General features: G+C 48.6%; 1 protein-coding gene across 4 annotated transcripts in view; it reads left to right on the top strand.

Annotated features, from left to right (window-relative positions):
- Positions 1–18,724, top strand: part of GMEB1 (glucocorticoid modulatory element binding protein 1) — a 177,903-nt gene that overhangs the window by 82,591 nt on the left and 76,588 nt on the right. For all 4 annotated transcript variants that reach the window (XM_069224133.1, XM_069224132.1, XM_069224134.1 and 1 more), the window contains one exon: positions 560–684. In XM_069224133.1, the coding sequence (XP_069080234.1) occupies positions 560–684 (125 nt within the window). The remainder of the gene's footprint in view (positions 1–559; positions 685–18,724) is intronic.

Below are 18,724 nucleotides of genomic sequence, written 5' to 3'. Positions count from 1 at the left end.
AGCTCTGATGCTATTTTATTGAGGGCTTGGTATTCATTTTTTTTTTTTTTAACTAATTTACTAAAGTTCCTTGTTGTGGAATTATAGATGACAACAGGAAGGTAACATATCTTCCTGTGATGCCATTAAACATGCTGATTTAGTTCTTAGGTCAAAAAAAAAATACCAGAGATCTCTGCATCAATAGAGAAATAAATGTCTACCTTCTGGATATCCATTAGCTCTACAGTTCTGTAAACAATGGGGATGGAATTGTATGGTGGCAATAGGCATACCTCCTGGCAGGACCTTGTCTTTGAAATAGGGAATTGACCTCAGTAAAATCATCCATAGGTCAGGTGATTTCAAATTCCTACCCCTCCTACCTTTGCAAGAGTACTAAACTGTTGAACGTACCCCTGCACTATCATACCCCATATTTTGTTTCAGTGCACAATGTTTACTTTGACTCCACATCACTCCGAGTACAGCGTTGGTGGGAATTGCTACGACTTCGTATCTTGTGATCATGTTGGTGCCAGCAGTACCAACTCTCACATTCTTCCCTTTCTGTTTGCAGATGCCAGCCTGCTGGAGGATAACGAGGACATTGAAATTGCATATCCTATCACATGTGGTGACAGCAAAGCAATCCTTCTTTGGAAGAAGTTTGTGTGCCCTGGCATCAATGTCAAATGTGTCAAGGTAATTCAGAGAGAACGAGAACCTACTAAATAACACTAGGGATTGCTTGCCACTGTACGTTCCATGCCATTCAACTTGCTCCCCAGTTATCATGTGCTCTGATAACGTTTCCTTCACCAGCTTGTTCTGCCTAGTCTGGTGTAGCTAGTACAAGAGGCACACGGAGTTCAAGTTCACATTTAAACGGCAGACTTCAGTTTAATCGGTCCATTTAGTATCCATATAAATGGTGCAGTTATGTCTAGTCACTACAACTTTGGATTCCTCCTCAGTCTTCCTTTCTTCTCTACTAAGAGCAAATCTTTTGTTAAACGCATGTCCAGCTGTCATTTGGATATATAGCACTTCTTTTCACTTGAGCTGTACAGTTGTCAAAGTATATACAATCAGTTGATAAATAGATCTCTGGCATGAGGCGCTGGGACAAAGCCACGCCGTCTTTGAAACAATACACAACATCCATGAAGTATTTCAGTAGTCTTCTTTGCAACATTCCTTGTCTCAAAAGCCTTGGCTTCTCAAAGTGCATCTAACTTACCTGTGGCTTAATGGATCATTTATTGATAATATTCTCCCAGTAGACTGAGTTACTGATCAGCAGACCACTTAAAAGATGTTGTGTCTCATCAATCCAACTCCATGTCACAGTCTTGAGACTGGATTTCAAACTCCTAGGCGTTGAGGGGAAAAATCTGCTGTTTAAGTTGCCACCTGCTGCTTATGGTACTGAAATACATATAAGCTGGCCCTTTAGGTGGTTTGTCGACAATACCGTTGAAAGTGTCCAGGGGGGTTCCCCAGGGAGTTGACAGGGGCATGTTATGCAAGTTCATCGTGCTCTATTAGGAGGTAGAGTGAGCGAGCAGCCTTAGGCTTAACACAGAGGAGTGCAAGACATCCACAGATACACACAATGATCAATAAATGAGAAGCACAACTCAAAAAGGAGATCCACATCACTTTATAAGAATAGCAAGTATTTTTATATATGTTGAGGCATCAGAGACAAATTGTTCAGGTAAGTACGTTTTTAAATATGAATTCTTTTCACTTAAAAAACTGGACACAGTGTAGTTTGAGTTCTGCAATGTTATCTTATTGGGAGAAGCACAAGTTCTGCAAATAGGTAGAGTACAGCGACTTACAATACCAATCTCCAGGTGTTAAGGTGAGTGGTGGGCAAGATCGAAAGCAGCACCAGCAGTACACCACCAGCAGCACAGGAGCAGCCAGGTGAAGGGTGCAAAACAGAGTCAGGTGCCCAATGCATTTTAATGGAGATCGATCACTGCAAAAAGAGGCTCTAGGCAGGAGGCCAGTCAGGCTGAACTACCAGTGGGGCTTAGACCTCACCTTGCTTGGGCACAGGTAGACACCTTTGGTCCTCTTCTCCACGGCTCAGGGGTGACTGGTTGCAGAGGTGTCTTTTAGATGTCAGGTTTTCATTACCGGAGCAGTGGTGGTAGAGAGGGGCTGCTTGCAGAAGCTGCAGGCATTGACTGGGAGTCCAGGAGGGGTGAAACCACAATGGGCTCGGACTCTGGAGGGCGGGGAACCTTGTTGGCACTGGTGTTCCACTTCAGCTTGGGTCGGAGACAGCGGATGCAGTGATGACTTAGGTGTTGGGTTTTGGCAGTTCTGGAGGCTGCAGAGTCCCTCCTTTGGAGTTTGCTGGCGAGCAGATCTACTGTACATGGGAGCACTTGAGTCTTTTTGTAGGCAGGCAGTCCTCCCAGGTTTCTGAAGACACAGTTGCAGGGCAAGTCGACTTTGGTGCAGATTTTTTTACGAGGGATGCAGACCGGTGGGGTTGGTACCATGTCCGCTCTCTTTTCTTCTGTTCTGCTTTCGTGGCTCTTCAGGGTCCTTGGTGTTCTTAGGTTGTCAGGATCTGCCTCTCTGGTGCCAGGGGCTCCCCTAATTACTGAATTTAGGGGTGCTAGGGTAGTAGCCAATGGGCTACTGACCCTTGGTGTCACTAGAGCTCCTATTTGACCATTTCCTGTGGGAAGTGGGCATAACCCAGTCCCAGAATTTCTAGGTATGCCATCTCAAAGATGGCTTCCTGTGAAAAATCGTGTTCACCTCGGCCAAGCCCACCTAAGACGTGGTACTAGTCTCAGGGGGGGGGTTACGCCTACCTAACTAGCTAATTTTCCTGCCTGTCCAGGTGCTATTGAGCTGTGGACGAGGGGTTGACTTCCCCTCTTGTGAGGGGGAGCTTAGATATGCTTTTCATAGGGGGCACCCCTTTGAGGCTTGCCTCTTTAGGAAGGCTAATCAGCAGGCCCTCCTGTGGGAGGGGATGTTGCACCCTCTTCCAGGGCAGCCTTTTGTCCTGGGCTCCTGAGAGCAGAAGGCTCTCACTCTAGGGGACCAGAACAGTGTCTTTGGTTGCAGGCAATCAGACACCAGTCATCAAGCACACCTCTAAGATGCCCTCTGAATGCATGTATTGATAAATCCAATATGGGAATCTGTGTGGGCTTATCAATACAAGATGTTTGATACCAAACATCCCTATATTCAGTGAAGCCATCATGTAGCTGGAGAACTCTTATTGACTAGTGCCCAGGACATGCATTTAAATGGCTTTCCTGGCCACTTACTAGGTTTGAGAATTGACAGACATAGCAGGGGCATATCTACTCCTGCAGATATGCCCACACATGTAATTTAATGCACCCTGCCTTGGGGCTGTCATGCCTGCTGTAGGGGTGGCTTACATATATTGCGCGCAGTGTTGGGGGACAAGGCACACAGGCTATGTGCCATGTCATGTTTTCACTTCTGTCTGCACCAAAGACAAGCAGTTTACAATGGCAGCCTGTCGTGCTTGTTGAGGGGTCCCTTAGGATGGCACAATTCGTGCTGCTGCCATTAGGGACCCTCCTCTAGTACCTCAGGCCCTAGGCACCAGAGGTATAGTTTACTACAGTCTTAAAGAGGGTGCTAAATGTTTTGCGAATCGTACAATTTTAGGGCAAAGTCACTGGCACTGGGATTCTGGGTTGGCAGGGACCCAGTGCACTTCACTCAAAGTTGCATCAAATACCAGGCAAAAAGTAGGGGTTACAGGGATGTTATAGTTAGGTTCTGAATTTACCTGTACAAAACCATAGAAATTCAGCAGTTATATTTAGAGTTCTTTCAAGTAACTACAATTTGCGCCCCAAGGTAACTAAAACTCACGCCTTTGCCATGCACAGCTAATTACTCCACATATATCATTGATGAGATCGTGTATGGCATCTTTGATATTATCACTGCAACATTTGCAATACAATTATTGATCAGAAAACTGTGCATGGCAAAGGCAGGAGTTGTAGTAACCTCAGGGTGCAAGTTTTATAGTTACTTGAAGGAACTGCAACTGCTGAATTTCAGTGGTTTTCTGTGAGTAAATTCAGAACTTAACTATAACGTCCCGCAGCCTTTGTTTTTTTTCATTGAATTTCCATGGTTTTTTAAATGCAAAGTAATTTTGATTACTATAAGTTGTTCCAACCCCCGCTGCACACCGCCTTTGGCCGTGTGCGGTGGGTGTTGGTTGCAAGACCTGACCTGCAGCCAGGCCTTACGGCTAAGTCCTTAAAACCACCCAGCCCTGCGCCAAGCACAGCCTTTGGATGGGTGCAGTGCATGTTGTCCATAGGTCCCGTCTCTCTCAGTGGATCTGTGAGTGTCTAGGTGGGTCTGAATGTGGGTGTGTGAGTCTGAGTGGGCGCATGAGTGTCTGAGTGCATGTGTGAGTGAATGGATTTGTGTGTGAATGAGTGTTTTTTCTTTCAAATTTTTTCACATTCGCAGATATTTTGCAAAAATGTATGGATTTTTGTGAATATCTCTCATGGTTACGCAAAATTAATTTAAACCCATAATTTGCCCTTAAAACACACCTATATCACACCCCTGAGGTTAGGGTACTTTCACCCTGACCCCTAATGCCACTTTTAATTAGGATTTTAACTCCTGGTGACTGTGTGCTTTGAAATAAAAGCGCACAGTCCGGTTGCAGTCAGCCAATCACAGCACTTCTTTTTGCATATGCCTTTGTGAAAATTCGCAAATTTTCACGAAATAATCGCAGAGTTGAAATGGCCAGAGATGTATACAAATTTGGATTTACCTAAATTTCTCAAACTAATGAAGGGATTTAAACCAATTTAAAACACAGTCTGCTTACCGACAGCTAGCCTTCTGCTTAATTTGGTGTAATTCCGTCCAGTGGTTGGGGCTGTAGGTGTGTCTAAATGTCCCATGGGAATTAACATGGAAAATGCAGGTTTTTTGCACCCCCTCCCCTTTTCTCCAGGCCCCCTGCTTGACCGATCACCCCCACTTGGCAAATGCAACAAGAATCACAGCACCACTTTTTGGGGAAAATTTTGGGAAGACGCGTCAAACTGCACCAAAGATATAGGCCCTTCAAAAAACACTTTCTATGGAAATATGGTCCTAACTATGAATGCCTAGTGGTGACCGCCACTAGGTTAAAAAAAGAAATATATACACATATATATTTTCTCTGAAAACTAAAGGTTGTTATAGTTGGGCTCACATTTTAAACGTACAAAAGCTTTGAAATTTGCCAGTTATAGTTTATCTCACGTGACTATAACTTGTGCCTTCTGATGGATACAACTACCTGTGGATTCCTCACCTTATGAATTCACCCTTGCGTCGGCATCCAATGGAAAATCTTCTTCCCAGCTCTCCATGTCGACGAGGACCTCTTATTGGTACGGCTCCACGCGACTCTGTCTGATGTCACCGTGCCAATAAGAGGTCCTCGTCAGCGTGCTGACGGCAGTTCCCTTTTTCCCGTGCCTTCGACCCTAGCGGTTTTCTCCTAGCGCTTGCTTCTGTTGGAGGTGTTCCATCTTGTTGCTAGCTTCTATCTGACTTTTTTGTTACAATGTCTCATCCTAGGAAGTCTGGTTTCAAGCCATGCCGAGAGTGCGGGGGTCGCATGTCGGTCACTGACCCTCATGACGATTGTTTTTGGTGTCTGAGCTCTGAGCATGACATCGAGGAGGCAGCTTTTTTTCACACCGTGATTAGGAAGGTGGTGGACTTTTTAGATCTTCCATTGCCCCGCTGTGGAGGTTAAGACGAACATTTTAACAGAGGTCCTGCATCCTTCTTCGACTTCTGTGGATCCTTTGCGTCCTTTCTACGATGCTCCTAGGGAGCCCATATTAGAGCTTTGGAGGAAGCCTGTGTCGTTGCCTGCTGTGAATAGATATGTAGCACGAAGATACAGAGTGGCGCCTGGTGATCTGGGATTTTTATTGAGACATCCTACCCCGGAGAGTCCGGTGATTCAGGCCTCTTACTCTATATGGTCTGCTCCAGGCCCCTTCCCTGTGATTCCATCAGACAGGGAATCCAAGGGGAGGCGCCAAGATGGCGACCGGGATGGACGGTTAGAGCAAGTGCTCCGTCCCGGACCCACTGTAAACATCCTGCAGGGCGCCTCCGGAGCGAGATCAGTGCATGGGGGCGCGGGAACAGCCTCCGGAGGACGGCCGCGATCCGAAGGAACCCAGCGCCATTGAAACAGGGGCTACTGACTCGGGGCCTCCCCTTTGATCGGGCGACGGCGCACGAGGCATCGTCCATTGCAGGGCCCGGAGAGATGCGAAAGGCGCCCGGAGGACCCGTGCACGAGCATTTGAGTCGCCTGGCTGGGGCGGCGCCTCAGGGCTGCCTGCAACGGAGGCAGACCGGCGAGTACGGCGCATCCGGATTGGGCAGTGCCCTCCGCCTGGTGCCCCGCTGGGCTGTACTCTGGGCCGGGGCGACTTCAGGGAGCCCGCCGGCGAAGACGCAGCTGGTGACGGTGCCTGCGAGCCCGTGGCAGGGCAAAAACAAAAAAAAGAACCGAGATGCCTGTCGGCCCCCCTGGAGACGGGCGGACCTGGGCCGGGACGGGAGGAGTCGCCTACCTGGAGCGTCGTGCTGGGACGGGCGCCCGAGGGCCCGTTCCCCCTCCGCCCTCTGGACTGTGCTGCATCGTAACATACGGCGGTAAGAGGGGTTTCAGACTGAGCGCTGCGGTCCCTGGCCAAGAGAGGAATAGTGTGGCCGGGCCTGCGCCCCCCACCACCACCACCACCCCTTCCCCCCCCCCTCCCCTGCTTCCCCCCCTGCTTTAATCTCCGTCCGCGGAGGACTACGCGGATTACCTCCTCCGGCACTGGCCTTTATCTAGGCAGCCCTGATCCGGGTGACCACTGGGTGTGGAGCTGAACCCGGGTGGTCTGTGCGACGACTAGAACAAAGGACAGTACGGGCCGACCCCGGCCGGATCGGGCCGGTCACTTTTCTCCTGCGCCGGGGGCCCCTGGACTCCGCTTGAGTGGTCGGGGGGAGTAGGCGTGGGGAAGGATCCTCGTGCCCCCCTCTGACGCCCTCTGCTATCCTCACACCGGTCCCCAACCACTCCTACCCCCGCTCGATGACTCACGCCTGCCATTGCTGCTCTCGCCAGGCTGAGTAGTAACAACATTGGGTGACAGCTAACTATGTAAAATGGTGAGATATACAATGTAATCCTAAGATCAATTCAAACTGGGGTCGCTTGAATGCTCTACGGGCCCCCAACACTACCCCATGAGCAAGCTGGGGTAAGATCCAGGAAGCCAAGAACGCGAACAAGGCTCGGCTAAAGCCCACCCCTCTGCGCGGAACCTGGAATGCAGGGGAGCACACATTGAGTCAGTAAAGAGGGGCAAAAGGGAGATCTGCTGCAAAGCAACACCCAGAAGTGCTCCGTTGCACCACACAAGGCCCCCCTCTGTCGAACACAATGGCGGGCAGGCTTAAATCAGCTAAGAACCAAGACCGAGCCACACATGGCCCGGCACCCAACGACCAACAGACAAATCCGACCTTACAAACATTGGAGAGTACACTCACGACACAATCCGCACAACTGTAGAAAGTTCTACAGGCGATTATGGACACTAAAACTTCCTTGGAAAATAGAATAGATGCGGTATCGCAAGACCTGAATCTACTCTGGATGGATCACCGCAAGCTGTCGGACAGAGTCAAAACGGCAGAAGCTGGGCTGGCAGAGCTGACCCCCATGGCCCAGGACAACCAAAAACAGATCCAACGCATGGATGCGGAGTTGAAGGTGCTATGGAAGCGGGCGGAGAAGGCTGAGAGCTGATCGCGCTGACAAAAACGTCAGTTTCTTGGGGTTTCCCGAAAATATGCAGCAACAAATCATGGAAATATCTTTAGAACAATGGCTAATCAAAGAGTGGCTAAATGGGGCCCCATCCAAGTTCTTTACTGTGGAAAGGGTACACAGAATCCCGGGCAGGCCTCCGCTCCCTGGACAACCACCCAGGCCATTGATTGCCATATTCTTAAACTTCCGGGATCGAGATGCAATTCTACAACAGTTCCGCAACAAAGGCCCATTCAACTACGAGGAATCGGCCATTAACGCATACCCAGACTTCACACAGGAGGTGCAAAGAAAACGTAACTCATATGTTAGGGTCAAACAGCGCCTGCGTGAACTCAGTATTAAATACGCTTTGCTGTTCCCCGCCAAACTAAGCGTGATATCAGAGGATCGTACCCACATATTCACCTCTCCGGAGGACGCCTGGACATGGTTACACGCCAAAGGCCTTGCGCCCCTCTGCGATGACACGGAAGGAGGAGAGGAGTGGTTGACCTCTGCGTCAAGGAAGCACTCCAGGAGGTGCACAAGGGGCCAACCGTCTGCTCAACAAGTAGCTGAAGAAAGAGCAAAAGTACTGAAAGAAACCCCCTTGCTAACACAAAATAATTTTGAAGTAATCAGGGAGATCCCTGAGATCAGCATGGACTCGGACATGGCCAGCTCTGATTTCACCATAACTGGTGAACCGAAAGGTCCGAGGGTCACTTCCAGAACTGCGGACGATCTCTGACCACAAATAACAGCACTATCTCCGCTTCATCACTTAGAGGAGTTATGGCTGGACGACACGGAGGGTTCCGAGGCGACACGGGACTCCGAAGAAAGTGCACCCTCCAAAAAACATGTATCTTTTGTATAAACTCATTTCTGACTGGAGAAGCCACACCATGGGGGTCAGCGGGGCACGGGGGGGGGAACTGGGGGATCATACACTCCAGAGGCGTCCACAAGCATTTGCAGACTAAGTCTGCGGTCTGATGTGAGCCCCACAAATGAGCCACATCAGATCGTCATGATAATACCACCAAAGATATCCAGACGGATACTGGTTTTTCTACACATTTTCAAGTTAAGTAGTTTCACACTAGTAGTCAGGGGGGAGGGGGACTTAGTTGGGGGGGAGGGTAGTAGTAAGTTAGTAAAACTGTACACTGCAGATCCATTGCAAACACGTGAACACTGCTGCGATAGGCAATTACGTCAGATAGCACCACCAGAGGGGCTGCACGCTGTAAGCTCGTGGAGTATGGCAGTGGCACACGAACAGTCTCACCCCATAATCCCTCATGGCACCACAAACCAAACGCAACAGTAATCAGTATGACATAGTGACATGGAACGTGAGGGGTATGGGCACACTGAGTAAAAGATCTCGAATCTATGCACGCCTCAAGCGACTGGGAATACACATCGCTATCCTCCAAGAGACACATTTATTAGAGCCAGATCTGTGGGAGCTGCGCGCAAAGTGGGGAGGACAACTGTTAGGCACAACATACTCAGCTTTCGCAAGGGAAGTATTGATATGGATCGCAGGCGGTGTCCCAATCCACCAAACGGCACATAGAATGGACTCAGGGGGTAGATTTGTGGTGGTGGAAGGTCAGCTAGATGGCAGACAACTCTCTGTAGTCGGCATATACGCCCCAAACGGCGGCACAGTGGGATTCTTGGGCACACTCACGCTGACATTGCTAGTAAACCCATCAGCTCCGGCTGTTTGGGGCGGGGACTTCAATAGCATACCGGATGTCACCTTGGATAGATCTAGCGCTTAAGTGAGCCCGATAGCGAGGAGGAACACCACAAGTCCACTGCAACATTGGGTGGGTGACCTGAGACTCTATGATATAATGGCGCATAAGACCTCCCCATCAGAGGGAATACTTATTTTATTCAGCCCGCACAAAACACACACTAGAATAGATATAATATGGGGTACCCAGGACATAGGCTCACTGGTTAATGGGACAGAATATCTAGCGAAGACACTGAGATCACTCACCGTTGAGAGTAACATTAGATTGGGGCAGGAGCCGACGGGGGATTCCCACTTGGCGTTTACAGGTAGACGCTCTCCAGGACCCGGCATTTGTAGATAAACTGAACACCACACTATCAGTACTGGGAAACAAATGACCTAACTGCAAATTCACGTGCCATGGAGTGGGATGCCCACAAAGCGGTGGTAAGAGGGCAGTGTGTCTCCGCTAGCTGGGGAGTGAGGCGCACTCTGCATGCCAAAATCGCAAAACTAGAAAAGGAACTAAGAACAGCAGAAATAGCAGTTGCGCGGGGGGGAACCCCCTATACAGCACTAAAAGCAGCCCGCATAAAATATAACGAAGCAGACAGTAGACTTCGGTGCCACGATTATAATTATCACTTAACGCGACTGCAAAAGGAAGGTGATAGGTCGGGGAAAATGTTGGCCTGGCTGCTGCGAGAAGATAGACAACACTCCCCCATCGGGGCTATCCGGGTCGACACTCACACTATGGTCACTACACAAGTAGAGATAAATGAAACGTTCAGAGACTACTATGAGAATTTATACACCAAACGCACCTCGTGCACGGCTACACAATTTGAGTCTTTCCTGGGGGGCTCCCTCCTACCGCAACTATCTCAAACAGACAGGGACATTCTTGAAGCCCCTCTCACAACGGGGGAAATAGATTTAGCTCTAGTGCAGATGCCCACGAATAAATCACCGGGAATAGATGGCCTCCCAATAGAGTATTACACTGCATATTCATCCCGCCTGAAGCCCCAACTATTGAAGGTGTTCGAGGAGGCGTGGGCCAATGAACTGTTGCCCCCATCCCAGAGAGAGGCTATGATAGTGGTACTCCCCAAACAGGGACGTGATCCCACAGATGTCAAATCTTACAGACCACTCTCGCTTTTAAATTTAGACTGTAAAATACTGGGTAAAATACTGGCTAATAGACTCCCTCCCATTATACATACCCTAATTCACGACGACCAAAACGGCTTCATCCCGAAGCGTAACACTTTTTAAAATATCCGTAGGCTCCGGAGGGTAATGGGGGATACTCCCCCGACGCATATGCCGAAATGGTGCTATCGCTTGATATCGAAAAGGCGTTTGACACGCCGGAGTGGGACTTACTCTTGGCCACAATGCGGCAGATGGGAATAGGTCCTAATTATGCGCGCTGTGTCCGTACATTATACTCAAATCCACGAACCAGAGTGAAAACGGGTGGAGTGATTTGACAGTTTTCCTATCTCCAGGGGTACAAGACAGGGCTGCCCCCTCTCCCCATTATTGTTTGCTATAGCAATGGAACCACTAGCGTCTAAAGTACGTTCCATGGCAAACAACTGGGGAATAATCAGGAACGGAGCTCGCCATGTTATCTCGCTATATGCTGATGATGCTCTAATATACACCCGGAAAGGAACGGAGACGTTACCCTCCATAATAACACTTCTAGCCGAATTCGGAAGGATATCTGGCCTAGCAGTAAACTGGGAAAAGTCGTGTGTGTTCCCATTGGTCAGGTGGCCACCAGGAAGGCAGGGAGCTGCGCCACGGGGGCGCCTGAAATGGTGCTTTGAAACATTTAAATACCTCGGAGTTCACATATACCACAGCACAGAGGACCTCAGAGACGGTAATTTGGGGAGAACACTAGCATCCATGAAAGGTTCCCTACGCTTTTGGAACAAACTACTGCTTTCTCCACCAGGCAGGGTGGTGGTCGCAAACATGCTGATTCTGCCCAGGTTACTATATCACTTCGCGGCCTTGCCAATCAACCTTCCACGAAGCTTCTTTAGAAACCTGAATGCAACGCTGCTACAGCTCATATGGGGGGGCGGTAGAGCGCGAGTGGCACTATCCACACTGCAGCGCCCGATGGCCTCGGGTGGACTGGGAGCCCCCAACTTCGAACTTTACTATGCGGCAGCACAGCTACAGTGGCTGCAGCTCTGGTTTCACAGACCAGTGTCAGCTGAGTCTGTATGGCTGCAGACCCGGTTAAATGGAACCCAACTGTTAACATTGCTGTCAAACAAGCATCCCAAAAGTGAATCTATCAACCCACTGCTCGCTGTGGCACATGCCTGCTGTGGGAAATATGTCCAGAGGGGACGTGGAAAAGTCCCATACACCCCGTATGTCCCGCTGGAATGTCTTCCGGGGTGACATATGACTGCGTTGCACCCATCCCCGGTATGGTTAGAGGCGGGAATACGGATGGTGGGTGGCTGTTTTGACGACGGTAAACTAATGTAATTCGAAGCCATGCAGGCCCTCACTGCAGTGAACCCCGGTCAATTCTTAGCGTATCACACCATATGCCACGCAATTAAAAAAACATGGGGGGCAGGAGCCCTAGAACCAGAGACTTCTCCCATAATTCACCACATATTACAGGATGATGCCCAAACTAAAGTAACCTCAAGCCTATATAAGATCCTTAGCATACCCCTAGAGCCCTATTTGGAGAGGGAGAGGTAGAACACTGTCCTCCCTGTCCCGATCCCTCAAGAAGACTGGCCGAAAGTACTGTCTCATGCTCGGGGTGTATCAAGGAACCCCAGATTCCGATACACCAAGTTCAATTTCATACACCAAACATATCTGTCACTGGCCAGGTTAAAGTGTATGTTCCCTGATACGGTCCCGACATGCCCAAGATGCACGGAGCTACCGGCCCACTTTCATCATATGGTTTGGGAATGCCCCCGGGTGCAAACAGAATGGAACTAGGTGGTGTAGGAGATTTCCGACTGGACGGGGCTTGTGTTGGCAGTGGACCCCAGATCCTGCTTATTGGGAGTGAGGACAAGAGCAAAGAAACATAGGCACTTACACAAGTTTGTAGACTTAGCCTATGTGATGTATAAAAGATTGTTAGCAATGCACTGGAAAGCGTCCAACGCCCCTGATCAGAAATCCTGGCATACCCTCACACTGCGTTGGGCCCGCACAGAACATCAAGTGCTTAAAAAATTGGCACGAGATGGTCAACAACACACGGGGTGCGACACCTGGGAAACACTGGTAACCAAACTTGAGACAAAAAAAACGATGATAAACCTCCATGAAGAGAGCTGTATATCAAGCAAGTTGCACTTACCAGAATCCCACCCAGATATAACACAACAGGATGACATCAGGACAAGAAACATGCTGTGGGGGTGTAAGCTCCCACACCTCTCAACACGTGGCTAACTCGGGCTAGTACATTGTTACAGGAGCATTAGAAAAGATAATGGGCAAAAGTCCAGGCATGTTCATCGCCTTTCATCACTGAACACATGACAAAACACCTTTAGCCACTCCAGGGCGCTGAGCTCAACAATACCCGGTGTGCCATAGCAGCCGCACTCGGGGCCTCTCTGTGGTGCAGCACAAGCACAATACTCTGACCAACATAGCAGGAAATAATATTGAATGTAATAAATGGATCGTTAAGTGTGAAAACTGGGGGGGGTTTAGTTGTTTGTACGTAATATTAATCAGATAAATGTGATCCTACAGCAGTTAAAAGATAGTAGGGCCACGGCGAAGTCTTTGGGTCTGCAAGCCTCCTCTGCTACCCCTTTCAGGTCCTTTCGGAGGTTCAGGGGATTTGGGCGTGGTGCAATTTATTGAGGGAGACCCTAGTACACGGTCCAGCAGCCTACTAGCCTCCCATATTTATCCTTTAGTGGGCAGGGGAGGGTTAGGACAAGAGGGGCCACCCATCAGCACCCTGCATCATCCTCTGGGGGACAACAGCATGGAAGCAGCCCTAGTTTTCTCCCCTTTATCGACCATACTTCTCCTGTAGGGGGAACATTACGTCTTTTTCTCCACTAGTGGGAGTTAGTTACATCAGACTCATGGGTTCTAAACATCGTGAGAAAAGGATATGCTCTCCCTTTTCTGGAGTTTCCTCCTCCCAACACTCCCCGTCCCTTGTTTTGCTCAGAAGACCATCTCCTGTTACAGCAGGAGGTTCAGATCCCATTGTCAAAAGGTGCGGTGGAGTTGGTTCCAGAGCAGGAAAGGGGTAAAGGTTGTTATTCAAGATACTTCCTGATCCCCAAGAAGGACAGTTGTTTGAGACCCATTCTAGACCTGAGGATTTTGAATTTGTTCCTCAAACAGGAAAAATTCAAGATGCTGACTCTGGCACAGGTACTTCTGGCGTTGAACAGAGAGGATTGGATGATGTCGGTCGACTTGCAGCATGCTTACTTTCATATCCCTCTACTCAAGTCGCACAGGAAGTATCTCCGGTTTGTGGTGGGGGTCGCAACACTACCAGTTTGCGGTCCTTCTGTTTGGTCTTACTTCAGCACCTAGAGTCTTCACAAAAGTGATGGCAGTGGTGGCAGCAAGTCTCAGAAGGAAGGGGATATCAGTATTCCCAACCGATTGGTTGATCAAAGCCAAGTCTCCAGAGCTTGTGTTGCGTCACTTGCAGATGACAACTCAGTTGTTGTTCAGTCTGGGTTTTTTGATAAATGTACCCAAATCTCACCTGGAGCCCTCTCAACACCTCCTGTTCATAGGTGCAGTACTGGATACAACATTGAATCGGGCCTATCCTCCTCCTCAGCGGATTCAGGACATTCAGGCGGTGATTCCAATGTTTCAAAATGGAGCGGTTGTTCCAGTCCTCAAGGTCTTACACCTGTTTGGTCTGTTCACTTCTTGCATTCTGTTGCTCATTCATGCACGTTGGCACATGAGGGCTCTCCAGTGGTGCCTCCGCAGGCAGTGGTTTCAACACAAAGGGGATCTTGAGGAGTCGATAACGATCTCCAAAGACGCTGCAGCGGAGTAACGATGGTGGGCTGTGGTCGGCAACCTTTCTCAAGGGAGGCCGTTTTCACTCCCGCCTCCGGTGGCCACGGTCATGACTGATGCTTCCACTCTAGGGTGGGGAGCTCATCAGGGGGACCTGGAGATCAAGGGTCATTGGTCTCCAGTGGGACAGACTTTTCATATAAATCTGTTAGAATTGCGGGAAATATGTTTGGCTCTCAAGGCCTTCCTCCCGTCCCTTCGCGGTCAGTCAGTTCAGGTCCTGACGGACAACACTACAGCGATGTGGTGTATATAAACAAGCAAGGAGGAGTAGGGTCGTACCTTCTCTGCAGAGAAGCTCTGCGTCTCTAGTCCTGGCTTTAGGACCATCAGATTTGCTTGATAGTGAATCATCTGGCCGGAGTGCTCAACGTATGTGCGGACACTCGGTTGACATTTTTCGGCCAATCACGAGTGGCGTCTCCATCCGGACATCTTTCAGATGTGGGGTTCTCCAGTGATAGATTTGTTTGCCACTCTGGAGAACACGCACTGCCTGTCATTCTGCAGCCTCCAGTATCCAGCGAAAGGTGCTTTGGGGGATGCGTTTCAAATCTCTTGGTGCAACCAGTTAATTACGCATTTACCCCCATACCCTTGATTCCTCGGGTTCTGAGGAAGATTTGCCAATATCGGGCTCAAGTCATTTTAGTAGCCCCACATTGGCCAAGAAGGGTGTGGTACACGGACCTTCTCCAACTCTTGCTGTGCCCTTCGCTCCGTCTCCCTCTCAGGGCAGACCTCCTCTCGCAGTCGCAGGGGCAGGTTCTACACCCCCACCTTCATGCCTGGAGATTGAACGGGGCAACCAGAGTTCCTTTTCTCTCCCACCAGATTTAGAGGATGTTATTTTATCAGCCAGGCAACACTCCACTAAGACCATTTATACTGGTAGGTGGGCAAAATTTGTGGGTTGGTGTGGAGAAAGACAAATTGATCCTTTGAAGGCCCAACTTTCTGATATTTTATTATTTGCTTTAGATTTAGAAAAGAAGGGTTGTGCAGTGGCCACGGTTATGGGTTAGTTAGCTGCTCTGTCAGCCTTTCTTTGCCTCCCGGATCAGCCCTCATTGTTTAAATCACCTATTGTGGTTAGGTTCCTTAAGGGTTTAGTTAATACATTTCCTCCCACTCCTTTTCATGTGCCTCAGTGGGACCTAAATCTTGTTTTAACCTTTTTAATGGGGTCACCTGTTGAGCCCATGCACACTTGCCCGTTACGGTTTTTAGTGCTTAAGACAGTTTTTCTCTTTGCTATAACCTCGGCTAGACGGGTTAGTGAGCTTTAAGCTCTTTCTGTTAAACCCCCCTTTAACTTGTTTTTCCCGGATAAAGTGGTGTTGAAAACCAGGGTGGGTTCCTGCCAAAAGTTGTCACTCCTTTTCATGTAGGGCAGACCATTACCCTTCCATCTTTCTACCCTCCTTCTCACCCCTCGAAGGAGGAAGAAAGGCTCCGCCGTTTGAAACCTAAAAGGGTGCTTAGTTTTTATATTGAAAGGACGAAAGACGATCGCCTGGAGGATCAGCTGTTCGTGGGGTATGTTGGACAGAGCCAGTCCATAAAAGAACAATCTCCATGTGGGTCATTCTTTGTATCAAGAGCTGCTACTCATTGGCAAAAAAGGTTTCCCCCTGAAGTTATCAGAGCCCACTCCGCCTGGGCTAAGTCAGCTACTTCGGCTCTGGCAAGGGGGAATCCGGTGGTGGAAGGCTGCAACTTGGGCATCCCGCCACACCTTCGCAAAGCATTATTGCTTGGACTCTGAGGTTCGGAGGGACGGCCATTTTGCATGATCTGTGTTGCAGGAGCTCTTGGTGTAATCAGGCAGGCATCCACCTCCAAGTGCGGTACTGCTTTGGGACTCTATTCAGAAGGTGAGGAATGCACAGGCAGTTGCATCCATCAGAAGAATAAGTTACTTACCTTCGGTAACGCTTTTTCTGGTCGATACCATAGCTACCTGTGGATTCCTCACAGTCCCACCCGCCTCCCCGTTGCCTTTCTGGTTAAACTAGGATATGTGATTCTATAGGTGTATGTATATATTGACATTTTTCCTGTATATATAAATAGTGGTTTTGATTATATTTCATCATGGAAGTTTTATGTATATATGTATTTATTGGAGTTATTGTGGGGTCGGTTCTCACCTGTTCTCCTCAAAGGCACGTAATAAATGGGTGAAACTGACATCAGCACGCCACCGAGGACCTCTTATTGGCACAGTGACGTCAGACGGAGTCGCGTGGAGCCGTGCAATTGTGACGTCCTCGTCGACGTGGAGAGCTGGGAAGAAGATTTTCCGTTGGATGCTGACGCAAGGGTGAATTCCTAAGGTGAGGAATCCACAGGTAGCTATTGTATCCACCAGAAAAAGCGTTACCGAAGGTAAGTAACTTGTTCTTATGGCAACTATAACTCACACCCCCGCCATGCACAGTTTGTTTTATTTTTGTGGCATAATGGTGGGGTAATTAGCAGTGCATGGCTTTTGGTAAGTTTAAAAAGTGAGCCTAACTGTAAAGTCCCTATAACCTTTATTTATTTTTTTCAGTGATTTTTTTTTTTTTTTAATTTATTTTTTATGTATAGTAATTTTCATTAATATAAGTTAGAGATGCACTTTAAACGGAAAAACGTTAAACGGAGGTGGAGGGATGGTAAGGGGGGGGGGGGGGGAAATCAGCTGTAACATTCTGCATTGCTCCAAGAATCAATGAGCTGCTTTAAGTAGCACCTCTGTGGTTCCTGGAGCAATGTTTGAATCTCTGTTCACTGCACACATAAATCTGTGTGCAGGCAACAGAGGTGAAACCTTTGGGTTTTTCCGTGAATTTCTTTTTTTTTTTTTTTTTAAAGAATATTTAGTTGTTATAACAGTACAGGAATCCTTATTTTGTAGCCTGTAAGTGTTTTTAATCTATAAGTGTTTTTTTTATTCTGGTTGCTTAAATAACTTCGAAATTGTGTGTTGTTTTTTAAAACTTTGTTTATTTTTTTCTGCATCTGTTAGTAATCATTGGTACATAAATATACTCTTCCATACAGGCTATAGTTAAGGATTCATGTTATACATCTGGTCGCACATTTTGACAGTGTTATTACTTTATCTGGTTAGTCGTGATGCTATCTACCAGGTACGCTTCGTATCTAGTCTCGCATTCTATTCATGCTTGTGTATTCATTATCCCCATTTGCTCTGTGACCACCTAATCATTAAAATATCTGAACGTTAACTTCGAAGAATCGAAAGAGAAAAAGAAAATAAAGAACAAAACCATGGGCAGGTGGGATAAATGATGGCATTTGAAATCCTATCTTTCCAGTGCATTTAGATCGCTCTACCACTGGGGTCGACTGGGATGTGTTCCTGTCCTTCCCTCCAAATGTAGTTTCTTCCGGCTCTAGTAGGAACCTTCCTGCCTTGTGTAGCAGAGCTCTGTCTATCCAGAGGTATTTCTGGAGTCGTCTGCCCCTCATCCAAGTTTACCCTACACAACAAATTAGTGCCCGTCGCTCCTACCCCCCCTCCCTCATGTCTGACCCCCCACAGCCTCCTCTCTCCCTTCACCTCTCAATGCGGCCTCCTCACTTAGCATGCCCTTGCCTTCGATCTTCCCTGGCCTCCAGTATTTCCTTCCATAGCGGGGCTATGTGCTTAGTCCTAATCCCCGTGCCTCCTCCCTCTGAAGCACCTGAAACTCGGCCTGGGCCCATAACGAGACATCTGCTCTCCAATCCTCAAATTTCAGCCCCATCTGGGACTTCCAGGTCAGCGCTATCTAGCGCCTCTACAAGACCATTGCAAGATCTATAAACCTGCTACCCCCTCTCTTGGATGCTGCCCTTCCGTGCAATCCCAGAAGGCACAGGTGGGGGCTCATGTATAGTCTGGTGCCGAGGGTCTCCCCAGGTCCTCCAACACTTTGATCCATCCCCCCTGAATGCTGATGCAGTCCCAGACCATGTGATGAAAGTCCGGGTCCTTC

Source organism: Pleurodeles waltl, chromosome 3_1 (genome assembly GCF_031143425.1).
Source record: "Pleurodeles waltl isolate 20211129_DDA chromosome 3_1, aPleWal1.hap1.20221129, whole genome shotgun sequence".
Taxonomy (NCBI): Eukaryota; Metazoa; Chordata; class Amphibia; order Caudata; family Salamandridae; genus Pleurodeles; species Pleurodeles waltl.
This window is presented reverse-complemented; position numbering and strand designations above follow the sequence as displayed.